This window comes from Bombina bombina, chromosome 1, assembly GCF_027579735.1.
Source record: "Bombina bombina isolate aBomBom1 chromosome 1, aBomBom1.pri, whole genome shotgun sequence".
NCBI classification, from domain to species: domain Eukaryota; kingdom Metazoa; phylum Chordata; class Amphibia; order Anura; family Bombinatoridae; genus Bombina; species Bombina bombina.
Genome location: NC_069499.1, coordinates 345,795,080 through 345,814,200, shown reverse-complemented (window position 1 = coordinate 345,814,200; position 19,121 = coordinate 345,795,080). Strand labels below are relative to the sequence as shown.

The 19,121-nt window shown below is 34.5% G+C and overlaps 1 protein-coding gene across 2 annotated transcripts in view; it reads left to right on the top strand.

Annotated features, from left to right (window-relative positions):
- Window positions 1-18,568, top strand: part of IHH (Indian hedgehog signaling molecule) — a 121,978-nt gene extending 103,410 nt beyond the window's left edge. The window contains exons 3-4 of one of the 2 annotated variants that reach the window (XM_053698154.1): window positions 1,575-1,746; window positions 2,925-5,123. In XM_053698154.1, coding sequence (XP_053554129.1) covers window positions 1,575-1,746; window positions 2,925-3,162 — 410 coding nt within the window. In that variant the 3' untranslated portion in view covers window positions 3,163-5,123. Of the gene's footprint in view, window positions 1-1,574; window positions 1,747-2,924; window positions 5,124-15,296 lie in introns of those variants that run through there. The other variant, XM_053698152.1, reaches the window with a different exon arrangement.
- Window positions 18,569-19,121: the final 553 nt, after the last annotated feature.

Genomic DNA, 19,121 nt, shown 5'->3' with positions numbered 1-19,121 from the left:
TCCCTTGTGTATGACTTTAAGACTTAGGCCAGATTTTCTAAAAACTATGAAACTTCTCCAATTTAAAATGTTAATTAATAAAATAAATACACATACACAATCAATGTGCTTATTTTGTGAATTTTCAACAAGTAAATAATGTCAAATGAATATCATTCTAGATTTTGTTTTTAAAACAATTTTATAAAAAAAATATTCCCTTGAAGGGTGGGGATAACCAAACATTGATGTAAGTAAAACAAAATACATGAAGTTGATGGTCTAGTCAAAATTAAACTTTCATAATTCAGGTAGGGCATGTAATTTAAATTAACTTTTATCATCAAATTTGCTTTGTTCTTTTGGTATTCTTTGTTGAAAGCTAAACCTAGGTAGGCTCATATGCTAATTTCTAAGCCAATTGAAGGCCTTCTAGACAGTGCTAGTTCTTGTGTGCCATATAGATAGCATTGTGCTCACTCCCGTCGAGTTATTCTTGACTCAGCGCTGATTGGCTAAAATGCACGCCCGTCAAAAAAATTTAAATAAGGGGGCACTCTGAAGCTTAGATATAAGGTAATCACAGAGGTAAAAAGTGTATTAATATAACAGGGTTGGTTTTGTAAAACTGGGGAATGGTAAATAAAGGGATTATCTATCTTTTTAAACAATAACAATTCTGGAGTAGACTGTCCCTTTTAATTAGCTCCATTTTGTATTTTGCTGTCTGTAATTGTTATTCTGTAGGCTATTTGCCAAAGTGATAAAGGTAATTTTGTATATAAATATGATCCATAAACTATAACATACTACTAATTGTATGGAAAAGCAGTTTAAAGCTACTTTTTGTTCATTTTCTAAAGTATTATCATTTTTTTTAAAGAATTTTATGCTATTAACTAGAAAATGACTAACTTCCAGCATCATTAATCATTATTCTTCTCTTTGTTTATATTACTATTTTATTGTTTTTTTGCCTTAATAATGGTTTTATAAAGAATTGTATAACTTTATACAAGCCCCTGTTGCGTTTCTACATGCATCAGTAAGCTATTCTCTTGGGCATAGTATTGGTACCTTAGAGAAACACTGAGGGAGACTGCATTTAATGATGCAGGAGGTGATGCATACTGTTTGTTGTGTATATATCACAGCAATGTCCTGTTTGTTCTGTGTATTGCGCATGTTACTGTATATTTTACATGTAGAGTAACATATTAAAAAGTCCCGTACATACTATATATTGTGTGTGTGTGTGTGAGATATAATCTTGACCTTCACTCTACACGTTTTCCGTGACTTCCCATGTACACCACTGATGTTGTAACGCATTAATCGAAGGGGGGGGGGGCAAAGCTACAAGAGCTGGCTTTCTAATTTTGGGCTTTGAGAGAAGCAGAAATAGTGTGATGCAAAATGTAAGGTGTGGTGCCTTTAGTTCTGCTCCTCTCTTATGCTGATCATCACAGGGGTACATGGTTGAAGATCGTCTGTTTGCTTTGGTAAGTATATTTGCATCTGTGCAATTACATATTCTATGTAAAGCCACCAGGCTTAGGGGAGCTTATGGCTCTCTGTTTTTTTTTCCCCCTTAGACTCAGTGGTTGGAGGAAACTTACCTAACACCCCTCAGAATCATGCCTGGAAATTAGCAGTTCAGAAAAACAAACTGGGAGAAGTTCATGATCCCCATAGTGATTGGAGAATGCAGGGAGCAGCGGATGTGCAGGCAGAGGGGCATTATGACCAATGGAATAACTATTTAAGGTGAGTAAGCAACATAGACTTTTAATTCATGCTCGGTTTTGTGTATTCAGCCATTTAAATGAATGGACACTCTTTCATTCTGGAGTACATATGTAAAGCTAGCGCTGCGGAATCTGTTGGCGCGCTACAAATACTTGTTAATAATAATAATAAAAAAGCTGTAGGATTCTGTCATCCAGATGACACCATTTCATTTGTTATCGGCATTATTTGCTAAGATTTGATACACTAAAAAGTTCTCCATTACTTGAATTAAATATTGCCATTCCTCTCTATGGCTGCTAACTGGAACATATAATCTTGCCTGTCTCTAAGTAGAGATATCCTTAAATCTTGGCTTGTTTTATTGCCCTAATAAACAAATATTGTCACTAACTTCAGAATGAAGCTGTATCGAGCATAATATATAAATAAATGTATCATTTTGTCCAGTTTTGTTTGTGCTGAAGCATAATATATACCAACAGAAATGTAATGCATTCCAGACTTTGCAGCCTTACAGGAGTTAATGCACAGTGAGAACCCAAGTACCGATGTTGTTCATAACACTCTCCTAATGATGGATTTTCTAAATTAAGACTCTGCTCAAGAGATCACATATATCTTGAACCCGACAGGAACCAGCCAATGGCAAGAACATTACAAAAAAGTAAACTACAGGATGACTGCCAGTACATGTACATTTTAGTATATGTCTGAAAAATCATTATGTACAGGATACACTGCTCTCCTGTGGCACTTAACTATGATGAGTAATTTACTGACAGATACGTTCTTCCATTAAATAATGTTTGATCTCATCATAATAGTACTATAATGCTTTGACATTAGGGAGGAAGAACTAAAATTAGCTGTATTTGTTTTATGAGAAGTAAACACAATACTTTATATACATTTAACATGGTCTTAATTTCTAAGTATAGGGTGAACATACATTTATTTTATTGGGGCACATATAAAAATGCTTTACGGTTGCTGGAAAACCAATATGGAATTACAGATTGTGATTTTTCTGTGTGCTGTCATTTTTCATGTTACCCCACATATTAGGGATGTTGCAATTCTACTTTAAAAAAGAACTGTGTACTTAAATTTAGTCTTGTAGCTATATTTTACATGTGTACATTTCATGGCTTGTCTAACCTTTTTATTATTTTTTTAAATTGATTTATTTATAGGGTTCCTGGTGCAGAGGAACTGGGCTCCACTGGTTGGAAAAACAAGAAGAACAAAAAGAAAAATATGGAGCAAAAGAAGAATAAAAAAGATTGGAAAGGAAGAGAGAAAGGAGGGGAAGAGAAGAGAGCAAAGAAAAGGAACAAAGGAGGAAATAAGGGAAAGGAACATGCGAGTGACAGGTCTATGAGAAGGGAGCAGAAAAGGCAGAAGAAGGGAGGACCTGTGAAGGAGGATTGAGGAAAACGAGATATTGGACTAGAATGGGCTTAGAGAGCTTGAGTGAAGGACTCAAAACAAGGGAGGCTGGACCTTCCAGAACCAGGATGAAGGATTCAGAAGTGAAGGAGTTGTATGAAGGGGCAGGAAAGAGAAGGCAAAACAGGAGGCAGTAGAGAGTATATATACAATAAGAAAGAAGAGTCATGGCATGATAAGGGCGAAAAACAGATTCTCACCTTGACATTGATTGGCCATCTATTTATTGGTTAAGGAAACATTATGTGGGTTAGTGAAGCCAACTATAATAGGATATAGTTGCTAGTGAAAGTGTCATTGTTTGGTTGTATTATTCTTTATTGTGCAACACAGTCTATCTATCGAGGTTTTTTCCTGCATGAGCTTTTGTGGCTATAGAGGTCTATTAAATAATGTAGAGATCTATAGTCTACTAGACTTATGCACAGGGCCAAAATGACTGTGCTCCTTGCCTCCTTGCCTGTAATAGTGAATATTGCTAGATGGCAGTGTGATCCACTGAACGTATCCTTCCCCATCAGATGCACTACTGAAAATGATAAAGAAATATATAAAAAAGTAAAAAGAAAATGTGTTAAATTAATGAAATATGAAACAGGCATGAGAACCAATTACCAGAGACAGAAATGTAATGTAATTATTGAACAGAGGTCTGTAAATCATTAAGAAAATGTAAAAAACAATGATCCCAATTTGACAGTGTTTTCATCTTTTATTTAAAAGATGGACATCACTAAAAATTAACGTCAAGGAAGGAAACTGCTAGAGAACATGCACAAAATGCTTTAATAAAATCATCACCAAAACGTAAGTAAACATAATTTTAAAGTAATGTAATTCCCACAATGGGCTAAATTACAAGTGGAGCCCTAATTTATTGCCCGTAAATGGGAAAATTCGCCAGTTTAAGGGAGCACGATAAATAACCAGCCATTACAAGTGCCTGGTTAATGCTACCGCAAGCTCGGACCTCTGGTTAATTTTAACCCCAATTGGCCCCAATATAAAGGATATTCTTTTTTTTTATTAAAAAAGTAGCATTTTTTGTAAATAAAAAACAAACAAACAAACTGCAAAAAGCAGTTATGAGGGGTTAAAGTTGGCCCGTGCGGTGTGTTAGAAAAAAAAAACGTCACTGAAAAGTGCCTTTACATAGCGGTCTTAGGGGACTGTGTGTTCCCTGTATTGTAAATATATACTGTATGTATATGCTTATATACATATATATTTATGTGTTATTATGTGTATATATATATATACATATTAACACATAAATATATATATATATATATATATATTCATATACATATATATTTACAATCTGCTGCCGATCGCTGTGCGACTTACCCCCTTCGCTGCGCTAGTTCACATGATGTGACTCACGGCATGAGAATGAGGCTACCATTAAAGCCTATGGAAGAACGCTCTCGTGAGTGCAAAGCTTCCGTGCAATGCGAAAGCTCTCGTTCCCATTGCGCCTAACTTTTAATACAGCGCAGATTTGCTTGCGCTGGTATTACAAAGTGGAGCATAAATATCGCTTTCGCAAAAGCAATATTTTGCTCTCCACTTATAATCTAGCACCAAAATGTATTACATTATTACACAAATCTTCTGGTAAATGGGAAAGTGCTGTAGAACATTTAAATTAGAAAGAAAGATGTGAATGAATGATTAAATTATTCTATAACAGAAACAGTATTGTATGACGTACGGACTGTAAGCCATTCCTGAACATGCAGATGCCTATGTGCAAATAACTGTTATTTGTTGAAGGATTAACCTACAAATGATCTAATATATTACTGTAAGCAAATGTATATTTGTGTTTTTTATTATTTACAGATTTTCATTATTTGGTACTATTACAACCATATATTGTATATTTTGCTTCTGTAAAATTGTATGAAGTATTTAAAATAAATAGAACCATGTGAATTATACACAGAGTATTTTTCCTTTGTGAGAATTGTTACGTGTGATGAGTGTTTATACAAGCTTCTGAGATATTCCACAGTATTAGAAAGTACCATCTCAAATATGTACTGTAATATTAATTATCATTTTATAATGAATTATTCTTTCTTTCTTTAAATATATACTTTGGTCCCAGGCTAGTGATTGTCGTACAAATGTCATTGTTTAAAAAGCTAGATAATCCCTTTATTTACCAGTCCCCCAGTTTTCCATAACCAACACTGTTATAGAAATATACTTTTAACCTCTGTAATGACCTTGTATCTAAGCGTCTGCAGACTGCCTCCTTATCTCAGATCTTTTGAAAGACTTGCATTTCATGCAAGTAGTGCTGACTCTTAAATAACTCCACGTGCATGAGCACAATGTTATCTATATGAAACACATGAATTAATGAAATATGAAACATGCATGTGAAAAACTGTCAAATGCATTCAGATAAGAGGCGGCCTTCAAGGGATTATAAATTAGCATATGAGCCTACCTAGGTTTAGCTTTCAACTAAGAATACCTAGAGACAAAAGCAAATTTGATGATAAAAGTAAATTAGAAAGTTGTTTAAAATTAAATACCCTATCTGAATAATGAAAGTTTAATTTGGACTTTACTATCCCTTTAAAGGGAAATTTTTCTTTGTTGCATCTAAAAAATAGCATTTTTTTTTTTGGGGGGGGGGGTTGTTCCTGTGCTGAAAAAAAATAGCTTGTGGCATGTGCCATTATACAATAGTAGGGTTCTAGGAGCTTTGCTTGTCAGCCAGTCATATACTTTGACTGTTTTAGATAGATAGATAGATAGATAGATAGATAGATAGATAGATAGATAGATAGATAGCACAGCACATCAGCCAAACATTTTTAAAACCAATTATGTCATTATTTTAGTATAAAATGCATAATTTTACAGTTGTTTTTTCCGTTAAATCCAGTTAGGGAAAATATGTAGCAGAGTTATCCTTGAGACGTCTACACTGTGCACTAAGCCTTTGGCAAAAAGGAATCTCATACTAACTCTCAGAATCATCTTGCCATTGTGTGAGAGTCAAATGAAAGAATAAATAATATTAACAGAAGAAAAGGAAAGAGAAGTAAATGTCAGCTACTCCACAATTATAAAATGTATATTATCCTTATCTTGTGATGGAGTAATCAAGGATTTTTCAAATTCACAGATAAATATGTTGCACAACTCTTTATGGTACTAATATGAGCAAGAAGACAAATAATCATAGAAAATTCAAGAAATTGCAATAGTTGTTAGATATACACTGAAGCATCCAGTACCTTTAAATCTTATAATTACTGACCATTGCAATTATAATCCTATGTCTGATGCTAAATGTTCAGGTCATAAAGAATAGTTGAAAGTAAATTTTGAACACAAAAATACAAGGAAGTAGAAAGGTAGAAAGTTATTGAAACATTGAGGGACACTCAATCAAAATTAAACTTTCCTTATTCAGATATAGCATGCTATTTTAAAGAACTTTCCAATTTACTTCCATTAACTAAATGTGCACAGTCTTTTTATATTTACATTTTTTGAGTCACCAGCTCGTACTGAGCATGTGCAAGAATAAGTGTGTATGCATTTGTGAATGGCTGATGGCTGTCACATGGTACGTGTATGCATTTGTGATTGGCTGATAGGCTGTCACATGGTACAGGGGGAGTGGAAAAAGACATAACTTAAAATTGTCAGAAAAAAAATCTACTACTTATTTGAAGTTCAGACTAAGTGCTATTGCATTGTCTTGTTATCTTGCATTTGTTGAATATGCAAATCTTCTATGTTGACTGGTCTTTTAATTAAAAAACTAGCCATAGCAACAATAGGCAACCAGTACTATCACACAGACACCCAAAGGTTCTATAACCCAGGGATTCCCAACTCTAGTTCTCAGCACCCACTAAAAATCCAGTTTCAGGATGTCTGAAGTGCAGCACAAGTATAGCTAAGCTGCACTTAGTACAAGGTAATCTTAAAAATCCAACCTCAGTGCATCTGAGGACTGGATCTGAGAAATACAAATATATTGTTAACTGTAAATGGCAATGGCATAAAGAGTTAAACATGGACTAAAATAGCTGTATAAACTATAAGGCATATCCTAAATTCTTCAGACGACTGGCCTGCAGATTTAAGACAATTTTTGCCTATCTAGATATATCAGCAATTAACAGTTAATGATTAGACCGGGCTCTCCTGTTTATGCACTGTGAGAACTGGTCCTGACAGGTCCGATCCTGTTTGACAACTTCTGGCTAACATTTTATGGCTGCTACAGGTCAGCGTCATGCTCATTGCCAGTGCTGGAGCTGCGGATGCCTTTTAGTTTCTGATGCTGACACAGAGCCAGGTAGCACTAAGACAGCAACGCTGTCCAGAAGGGTCAAATACTAGTGATGATAGTTGGTTAATGAATGAATTGATTAGTTGACAAATGAGTTTGTTGTGCGTGTGCAATAGACCATACACTATAAATATTGCTGGCCATTCTGTACATATAGATCGCCCCTTTGAGATCAAATAGTGGCAAGTAAGTTCTCTTACATCATAAATGTAATGGCCTTTAATTGGTTTCTATACCTTGTGTCAAACTAAGGTCAAGCCAGGATATCACTGTCATTTTTACAAAAGGGAAATATTTATCATCGCAAAATTCAAATGCATTTTTGTAAATGGCAACTAACAACTTCAAAAAATGAATAACAACCACTATTGATTAGAATATTTTTTGCAAGTTTTTTTTAATTTTGTGTTTTTATCTCCTACCTTTTTGGTGTTGTTTTTAAAAAAAAATCTGCTTCAAACAGTTAGAGCAGCTTATTTATTTATTTGACTAATAGCCCCCTGTCCTGCTTGCTTAACACCTTGTAAATAATGATAAGAAAAAGATGTGATATAGAACAGATTTTTTTTTTCATGATTTGAATAAAGCAAACACATTTACTTCTATTGTCAAATGTTCATTGTTCTCTTCGTATCTTTTGTTGAAAAGCAGGGATGTAACTCAGGAGCGTGCACATGTCTGGAGCACTATATGGCAGCAGTTTTGCAAGAATGTTATCCATTTGCAAGAGCACTAAATGGCAGCACTATTTCCTGCCATTTAGTGCTCAAGACACCTACCTAGGTATCTCTTCAACAATGAATACCATGGGAATGAAGCAAATTTGGTAATAGAAGTAAACTGGAAACTGTTTGAAAAATGATATGCTCTGTCTAAATCACAAAAGAAAATGTTTGGGTTTCATATCCCTTTCAGGCCTAGATTATGAGTGGAGCGCAAAATTGGGTTTACAGGAGCGCAATGTTTGCTCTCCACTCAGTAATACCAGGGTATGCAAATGTGTACTGGTATTACAATTTTGGCGCAATGTGAGCGCGGCCTCGTATTCGCATTGCAGCTCACTTCCATAGGCTCCAATAGGAGCCTTGTTCTTATACCGTCAGACACATATTAACACATAAATATATATGTATATAAGCATATACTATAAAGGCACTTTTCACCCTACACCTGCACACTTTAACCCCATAAAACTGTTTTGTGCAGTTTAAAAAAAAAAAATGCTAAATATTTTTTCAAATAAAAAGGAAACAAAAACTTTATTTGGGGTCTGGCCTCTGGTTAATTTTTGGAGCGCTAATTGCTACTGTGAGCTCATGGTAGCATTAACCAGCCACTTGTAATGGCTGGTTATTTATCGTGTGCCCGTAAATGTGCAAATCTGTCCATTTACGGGCATGTGATAAATTAGTGCTCCACTTGTAATCTAGCCCTAAGTGTGAAAGTGACTTCTATTTTAATACATTAGGCTACATTAGGCCTCCATGCGAAATAGTACTGATGCTTTGCAAAATATCAAAAGGGACCAGCAGACATTTAATTTAAAAAATTAAACAGATACTAATGAAATCATATGTTTTGTTAGTGCTGTTTATTGTTTTGACAGAGTCCTCTGTGAATGATCACATATGCTTTACTGAACAAGACACTGTAGCACAGTCTAACCTTTATGTTTAACCCTTTATCAGGGGTTAAACACATAGAAATCAGAGAGTGTCCTCCTCTGACATAGGGTTAAACATAAAGGCTTTGTTGCTTTACACATGAGTTAAACACAGATAAAAACACAGATAAAATCCTCAAAAAATAAATTATTCTAATGAGCAGTTTTACAATGAGAATTAGAAAGCTAAGAATGTATTTATGTTGAAATTGTTTTTATTGAGATTTACAAATAAAATAAACATAAACATTTGTCAAACATTCCGAGCTAAGAATGTATTTAAATGCTCATCATAGCCTTTTTTATTTTTTATTTATTTTATTGAACAGGGTGATGTATTTATTGAACAGGGTGATGTATTTATTGAACAGGGTGATGTATTTATTGAACAGGGTGATGTAGCAAATGAGGAGGTTAGACAGGGACAGATACTCAGAGGAAGGAGGAACAGGGGGAGGACAAGGTAGCAAAGTAGAGGAGGTGAGAGGAGAGGGGAGGGGAGTGTTGAGCAAGAAGAGAGAGCACTGCAGTGCCAGACTGCTCCCCTCTGCGGTTACACACAGCATCTTAAACCCACATCCCCTAACCACAGAGAACACACAGCCCAGCCCAGCAAAACAAGACGGATATTAATAATAATCACAGTTAGGACCTTGGAAAAGTTCAAAACGACCTGATCACCTATATTTAAACCAAAAGCAAACATGGGTTTGAGACCGAGAGGTGTGTGTATGTGTCAGAGGGGGGCACAGGGAGGGGACCATGCCTGAAATAGCATCTTTTCTTTGCCAGAATGTGCATGAAGAAATGTAAGAAGTCTTGTATCTGAAGGATAGCCTCACTGATTGGTGTGAATAGATAGATAGATAGATAGATAGATAGATAGATAGATAGATAGATTGACAGACAGACAGATAGATAGATAAATAGATGATTGATAGATAGACATACAGATAGACAGGCAGAAAGATAGATAGATAGACAGATAGATACACAGACAGCATTAAGATAGATAAATAGATTGACAGATAGACAGATATATAGATAATTGATAGATAGATCGACATACAGATAGACAGGCAGAAAGATAGATAGATATATAGATAGATGGATAGATAGACAGACAGACAGCATTAAGATAGATAGATAGATAGATAGATAGACATACAGACAGGCAGAAAGATAGATAAATAGATAGACAGCATTAAGATAGATAGATAGATAGATAGATTGACAGATAGACAGATAGATAGATGATTGATTGATAGATAGATAGATAGATAGACATACAGATAGACTGGCAGAAAGATAGATAAATAGATATATAGACAGATAGCATAAAGATAGATAGATAGATTGACAGATAGACAGATAGATAGATGATTGATAGATAGAATAGATAGATAGATAGATAGATAGATAGATAGATAGACATACAGATAGACAGGCAGAAATATAGATAGATAGATAGATAGATAGATAGATGGACAGTGTATTTTATTAAACCAGTCAGTATGGGTTCATTAGATTATATGAATGTCCCTATCCTGTGAATGTCCAAGTTAAATATGAGACATGCATTGGCGCTGTCTATTGAAGGCCTCTTTGCCTGTCCTTTTTGCAGTGCTGTGTTCTTGTGCACCTTTGGAACTAGAGCAGTTATGTGCATCATTATGACTCAAAGGCTATAATCTGGGGTCATCCAATGGACCCTATGGTACTCTAACGCTAAACCCACACTGAAAGTATTTAAATCATGTGTTAAGTGAGAAAATAAAACTAGGGAGAAAGTGCACCTATTGTCTGCTGCTCGGCTGCATCTGAGAGGCACAGGGCTTAAAGAGACATGAAACACATTTTTTTTCTTTTATGATTCAGATAGAACATGTCATTTTAAACATATTTTCAATTTACTTCTATTATCTAATTTGTTTTATTGTCTTGGTATCTTTTTCAGAAAGAGATTCCAATGTAGGCTCATGAGTTACTGATTGGTAGCTGCATATATATGCCTCATGTTATTGGTTCACTCAATCCGTTCAGCTAGCTCCCAGTAGTGCACTGCTGCTACTTCTTAAACCAAGAGAATGAAGCACATTAGATAATGGAAGCAAATTGGAAATTTATTTAAACTGGTATGCTCTTTCTAAATCATGAAAGAAAACAGATGTGGGTATCAAGTCGCTTTAAAGGGACACTGAACTCAAATTTTTCTTTTGTGATTCAGATAGAGCATGAAATTTTAAGCAACTTTCTAATTTACTCCTATTATCAAATTTTCTTTATTCTCTTGGTATCTTTATTTGAAATGCAAGAATGTAAGTTAAGATGTCGGCCCATTTTTTGTGAACAACCTGGGTTGTCCTTGCTGATTGGTGGATACATTCATCTACCAATAAAAAAATGCTGTCCAGAGTACTGAACAAAAAAAAAGCTTAGATGCCTTCTTTTTCAAATAATGATAGCAAGAGAACGAAGAAAAATTGATACTGGGAGTACATTAGAAAGTTGTTTAAAATTGCATGCTCTATCTGAATCACAAAAGAAAAAAATTTGGGTTCAGTGCCCCTTTAAGTAATAGGGTTTTAATGTCTTAATAAAATACTTTATCTGACATTTTGGCACAGATTGCAGCTCAGCACAGGGATATTATTTTTCTAAAGGTATGAATATATTCATACACATTTATTTATTGTGCTGATCTATATATATATATATATATATATATATATATATATATATATATATATATATATATATATATTTCCTTTGTATGGAAAAAAAGGTGCATGAACGTCCTCTAGTTTGGAAAAGGTTAAAGCTGACCTGCATGATACCTTCTCAGAAAAATTATTGTTTTGCCTTCTGTGAAATTAGTGCCCAAGACAGCTTACTCCTTGCCCCAAATAGCTGGCACCAATCCCTGTACCACATCAGATCTCTGCCCAGCACAATATTTGTTGTATGATTCTTTGTGCGGTTGCTGTTTATTTGCGGGTTGTGGGATGTGGGAAAATGCCCATTCTTGGGTTGAATTTATTTGTGAGGACAGAAGAGAGGACCAGCGATCAGAGATGTGTGTATTGCTTGTAGTATCTTAACTTATTTATCATCTGTTTTCATGCTTTTTATTATCGTATTTTATTATTTTTGTTTAAAGTAGAAAGTGCAATAGATATAAAGATATTTACAATAGTTTTGTGTTATTTTAGCCCAATGATGACCTTATTTAAACAGGTAATCTCCTTATATAAAAGTTATTATTCACTTTACCTGCTTTTGCTTTAAAACTTCATATGGAGATGCTGAAATACCTCCATCATACTTAAAATGTAATGTCTCTATAAAGAAAAAGCTTTAGCTTAATAAATTGAAGCTTTAAAATGAAACTGTTATGATTCAGATAGAGCATGCAATTTTAAATAACTTTCCAATTTACTTGTATTATCTAATTTGCTTCATTCCTTTGGCAGTGTATGTAGCAGCAGAAATTGAAGGTATTTTCCCTGATGCCACTCACGCTCCCTCTACAGGCTACTTGTATAACATTACAATATACATTGTGCTGCACACTTCTGAGTATGCTTTAGTATGTCCTCTTGGAAAGGGGCTAAGTTTCAACCAATGAGACCAAGAGAAAACTGCAAATTTGATTGTAGAAGTACAACAACAACAACAACTAAAAAAATCATCAAAGTTTGCACACAATGAGAGTGAAATTATGCAGAGTGAGGCATCAGCAAGGAATACAGTACCAGGAAGTGCCTTTTTATTTTATTTTACAGGTTATTATTCTGTGTTTTAATGTGTTGAATTTATCCTATGCAACTTCTTGTTAGTTTCAAAATATTTTAAATAAATGTAACAGTTTGCTTACTGGTACAATGTCCCTTCACAAAAACATTTATTTCCTACGATTTTAGCATCCTTTGCTGCATATATTTTTAAAACACCCATTACACTTCTATTGAAATTGGTTTTAGATATTTGTGCATCACATCTTCTGCTAATGACAAAACAACAAACATTATAGAGTGGTTAACAGTGTGTTTACTGATATAAACAGATTACAATTTGCAGTCATCATTCAAAAAGATCATTGGAATATGATAATGTTATCTTGGAACAAATTTAATCCAGAAATAAAAACAAAAACTATGGAAAAGATAAAACATCCAGTTCCTTTTTGACCTGAGCGTAACCCATGCTAAAAGAAAAAAACAAAACTAAACAAAAAACCCTCATTACATTTATTGGACCTGGTTGCTTTATATCGGTTGTCACTTATAGTCCTATGAATGTCAAAAGGGACTTAAAATTGTCTTTTAGTTAGGTTGTTGTGTTCTCATATCACTTGTTGGTTGTTTAGAAAGTTGCATTTGTTTAATTTTTTTTAAACTATTAAAGAGACATTGACTGGCAAACTAAGTCAATATCAGCATATGTATGTGTCAACCAATCTGTATCTTCAGAAAAAAAAATGACAAAGGGGTGTTTTGGCTTTGTGACTTAAACTATGAGATTAACTCCTTTGCAAAGGTTAAACAAATTATGAAAAAAAATTGGATTTTGTTTAAATTGCTCTAATAAAGACCTTTGGTGTGCATTTATTTTCTAATCAATCCTTAGGGTTGAGAACACAACCATAAACGTATCTAATAGACATCTTTATGTGTCTATTGACACTTGTAGGTATAAAATCACAGACACTACACACTAGATTTTTCTTTACATAAATGTTTTGTAGATGATCTATTTATATAGCCCATCTGTGAGTGTTTTTGTAACACTGTATAGTTTTGCTTATTTTTTAATAACATTGTGCTGATTTTCAGACTCCCAAAGTATCACATGTAGACCCAAGTCTACAGACTCCTGCTTGTTCCTGTTTGTGTAATAGGTATTTTCATATGAAGGGGAGGGTGTGCTATTCCTGCTTTCTCAGCCCCTTTCAGTGGGTGTCCCATCCTAACGTTATCAATAGTGCCAAACTGTGAGCTTCAAAGTAAGTTTTTAAAAGGTTTTATAATGGATTTTTAGATCAGTATCTGTGCATATTTTCATTTACAGCAGTGTCTATAGCATGCAGTTATATGCAAATTGGAATACTGTCCCTTTAAAGCAACTGGGTCCAATGGCTATAAAATGAAATGATGTAAAGAAATAACCTGGTGTAATAAATGACCTGAGATGGAAATGACAAATTCACAGTGTATTGAGCGCATTAGATAAACAAGAGGTTCAGCCCTAATAAATGTATCTTGTATGCGTCTTTCAATGACCATCCTGGCAGAACTCACCTCAGCTCCTCAGGCTGACTGCCTTGCTCAACAGAATCTACTATAATTATACTACTTATTTTTATCTATGACCTCTACCTCCACAGGCTCCCAAACCCTCTACACAGAAGGCAGTTGTAGGGCTGATGCATCCTCACTTGTTTGTGAGGTTTTTTGTGAGCATTATGGCCTCTGCCTCACCGCAACTCTGTTTGCTTTTGCTTTTAGCTTAGGTGAAGGAGGTGTGGGTTGAAACCTTTTATTCCTGACTGGGGGCACTGTGTTTAACAACAGAGGGTGCACTGGTATAGCATTTGTGATTCATTCCCTACATTTAGTAGATGAATGTTTACCTCTCCCTTAATGTAAAGAACTTTAGCACATAGACATTATCAGCTTATCAATACATTTACAAAGTGTTATCAGCTATATGAAAATAAAATAACCTGGTATATTTATTGTATATACTAGGAACACAATGCATCCAACCCAAAGAAAACTCTGATAAACATTTCAATACTTATGTCTATAATAACTTGATTAATGGCCATACCCTTGCAGTAAAAGCTCAGTGAAGAAGGACTTCAACAGAATCATCATGTTGGTATTTTTATGTATTTACTTAAATGGGGCCTTAATGACTGTACTTGTTTTTATTTAATCATCTGTTGTAATTACTTGCTTGTTGCTTGAATGCTAGACTATCTACTGCAGAAAAAAACATTGATTGAAGCTATTTTGGGCATTCCTACTTATATCCCACATGTGAGCTTGATGTATGCTCTTAAAATTGATTATCTGAAAAATATTTTCTGACTTTTATTTGTTTATTTATTTTATTTAGAACATTCTGCAGCAGCAAAGACTGGTGGTTGCTTCCCAAAAGGAGCTTTGGCTACAACAGAATCTGGTGAAAAGGTTCCCGTCTCAGAACTCCGTCCTGGTATGAGAATATTGGCCATGGATAATAATGGACACACAACGTACAGCAACTTCCTGACCTATTTAGACCAGGATCCCAAAGCAGACCATATGTTCCAGGTGATAGAAACTCTTGACCCACCAAGAAGACTATCTCTAACACCTACACATCTTATTTTTGTGTCAGAAAACTTTACAATACCAGCTTCTAATTTTCAAGCTGCGTTTGCCAGCAATGTCAAACCGGGGCAATATATCTTAGTATCTGGTGTGCTAGGCCTGTTACCAGCTAAAGTCATCTCAGTCACTACTAAGATAGACACTGGAGTTTATGCACCTTTAACCCAACATGGGACATTGGTGGTGGATGAAGTGGTGGTTTCTTGCTTTGCCCTGGTACAAAAGCAAAAGCTGGCCCAGATGATGTTTTGGCCTCTCCGCTTATTTTACACTCTAGGAGGGGAGTTGGGAAGTGCCTCTCAGGGGGTGGGTGTTCATTGGTATAGTCAAGTGCTTTATAACTTGGGACGAATTTTGCTACACGAAAAAGATTTTCATCCTCTTGGACTCGTCCAGCTGGAGGGTTGAGTATCAGACAAGACAGTAGTGGAGACCAAATAAAGGCAATCTCCTGGAAATACAACATATGAATCAGTTATATCCTTCTATGTAACCTATACTCTTATAAGAAGAGAATTCTGTCTCTAGAAAGGAGGACATATTGATTGAATCCGGATTAATGTTGATTCCAGGTCATGAAATAAATCAGAGAAAGTGCCCTCTATTAAATAGTTGACGTTATATGATTACTTATTTGACAATCACCACAATGGTACTTTAGAAGCACAATGATCAAGTTATTGTCCCACAGTAGCAGATCAAAGACTAAAGCAGACAACACATAGCAACCTAAGGGCTCTCACAGAATATTTAGTGGGCTAATATTAACATTATGGCGCATTTCCTCTTAGAATTAATTTGCTACATATGTAATTTTCTGAATATTGAATAGGTGAATTATGGGCATTAAAAGCTTCATGAAATGTGGGATTTCACTAGCTTGGACCAAAGTCTTGGCTTCTCCGGACCTCAGTAGGACACCCTATAACCTTATGAAACAGTATGAGGGGTTTCAGTTTCAAGGTACTTCACTGTTTACTCAGAAGAGCAAAATATGATATTTATTTTCTATACATCTGCATCCATGAGAGCAATGCTAATTGTCATACTAAAGGGTCTCAGCTCACAATATGTTACCCACAATAACAATACTAATTTGTGGCTTTCCATTAAGTTATATCTTAGTGTATACAATTCCTGGCAAAATTATTCCTTAACCGCACTGAAAGAAGCTGAAACGTGACCAAGGAAGTCTCAGCCGATCTCACTGTATTGTAGTCACAGCAAGTCAAATATTCATGTGCATTACATTGCATTTGTCAGAACTATCTACAATGGACTTTTACTATTAAATTATTTGTTTTATGTATTTTTCCGATAAGCTTCATAAAATCACCCCACAAGACAGCCAAGTAATACAGATGTTTGAAACAAAGAAAAAAATGGACACAATCTATACTTGTACTTGATGTAAATTTCTCTGACACCTCCCCTAGTTTCATTATACAAAATCCAAATTAAATCTAAATCCAGAGTCTAACCATCAAGCTAAGACATTTGACATGTTTTTATTCAAGACATTTTACCAGTTGATTTTCAGAAACAAAAAAAAAAAGTGTTCAGATTCTGTCATGAAAAAAGTTTAATGCTGAATATGTCTACGGTATTGTTTGTGATCCAGGTCTTTTTCATTATGCATCACATTCGATATTTAGGAATAAATCAATTTCCTATAAATATATTTAAATGTAACATTGAATTATGCTTAGTAGACTATTTTTTTCAAAATGAAGCACAGCTATTTAGCTATTTTTTTGTAACCTTTTGAAGACCAAGGTATTCAATTCTCATTACCAATTCCCCCATAGCCAATCAGCCTCTTATTAAATTAGACTTTTTATTTAAAAAAAATAAATACTTAATCTTTCTTATTGCTTTCATAAAAGAAGATACAAGTAATCATTAGACATGTAATGTAGAATTACTTTAGATGCTTAAAAATGATTAATCTATTTTGTTTTACTTGTTATCATTATTTCGTTATGTCCTTTACCATTCAGTACTTTATCAATGTTGTTTAAAATGATTCATGATAAAATGTTAGATCAATCATGGGGTCCTCACAAGAAAACTATTTTGTATTAAAACATTTACAGTTAAAAGGACATTAAACGCATTTGCTTTTGCGTAGAAAATTCTGCTTTGTCCAACTCTATAAAAAGGCCAAAAAGATAAATCTACAACCTGGGTTTTTATAATGCTACATATTCTCTAAACCAGCTAATTGATTTACAGGTTAAAGAATTGTCCTTCTAGGGAGCATGGAACACAGTTTTTACACAAAAGCAAGAGGCTTTAATGGACTTTCAACACCATGAAGCAACTTTACCTTAAAGGCACATTGTACTCTAAAATGTTCTCCATTTTAATGTGTTTCCAATGGTTCATTGTACTTACTGGACTCTATTCAATTGTCTGCAAATAACACCTTTACATTTATTTAGTTATTTGAAATAACCTGTAGAAATCACCATCTATGCCGAAAATATGAATAACAAACATATTCTCTGTAGAAAAGTTACGTAATCAGGAGAAAATTGCACTAATTAATATCCCAGTGGGGCATGTCACAGAGCACCATAGGTGATGGTTTTATTGAGCAAAAACAACTATTTAAAATACAAATAAACATGAAGGAACAGTTTTCCTTACATTTAATACTCTGCAGAAGGATTAACAGGCCATTTGGAACACATTAAGGGGAAACCAATTATATAGTGCAGTGTCCCTTTAATTACTCTGTTACCATTTGGAAGCCATCAATTTGCAAGCTCAAATTAAAAAAAGCTTCATGCACATTTGCAGTAATTGTATCCTGAACATGTAATTTTGTATGTTTTGTTGTTTATATAATTTAATATGATATATGTTAATGGTAATCTGTATGAACAGAATGCACATGAATTTGCTTGCTTGCCATGTTTTAGAATGTTCATTTTGCTAATTCAAATTCTGAATGAAACAATTGTGGACAAATTCCAAAATAAACAATATCAAAAAACACATTAAAAGAAAGGAATATTAAACATATCTGAAAATGGCACAATTATATTTAATATTTGAAAATGGAATGCAAAATTCAAGTTAGTTACTTTCAATTGCATGATACATTTATTGTTTGAAATCCTAGTGATACATGTCCCCTGTTCACTCCAGTCCAAAAGCTATGGAGTTCTATTCCCATAAAATAGTAAATAATTACAAATTAGCAGCCAGTTCAACTGAATGAAAGATTTGCAATGACTTGCAGCCCTCTCTGGCAATCAGGGGCTTACAAACAGCGTAATATCGCTTCTACAGTTTTCTTATTATTGTTGGTTCCCCATTTCTGCAAAATGAATTTGACTTAAAGGAATATTAAACCCAATTTTTTTCTTTCATGATTCAGATAGAACATGGAATTTTAAGAAACTTTCTAATTTACTCCTAGGGCGCGATCCGATATACGGCGCAGGTTTTGGCGCAAGCGTGGAAACCTGCGCCGCCCTTAGTTTCACCTCGCACAGCGACCTATCACATATACGGCGCCGGCAGTTGCTAAAGTGCCGTAAGTCGGACAAACTATCGA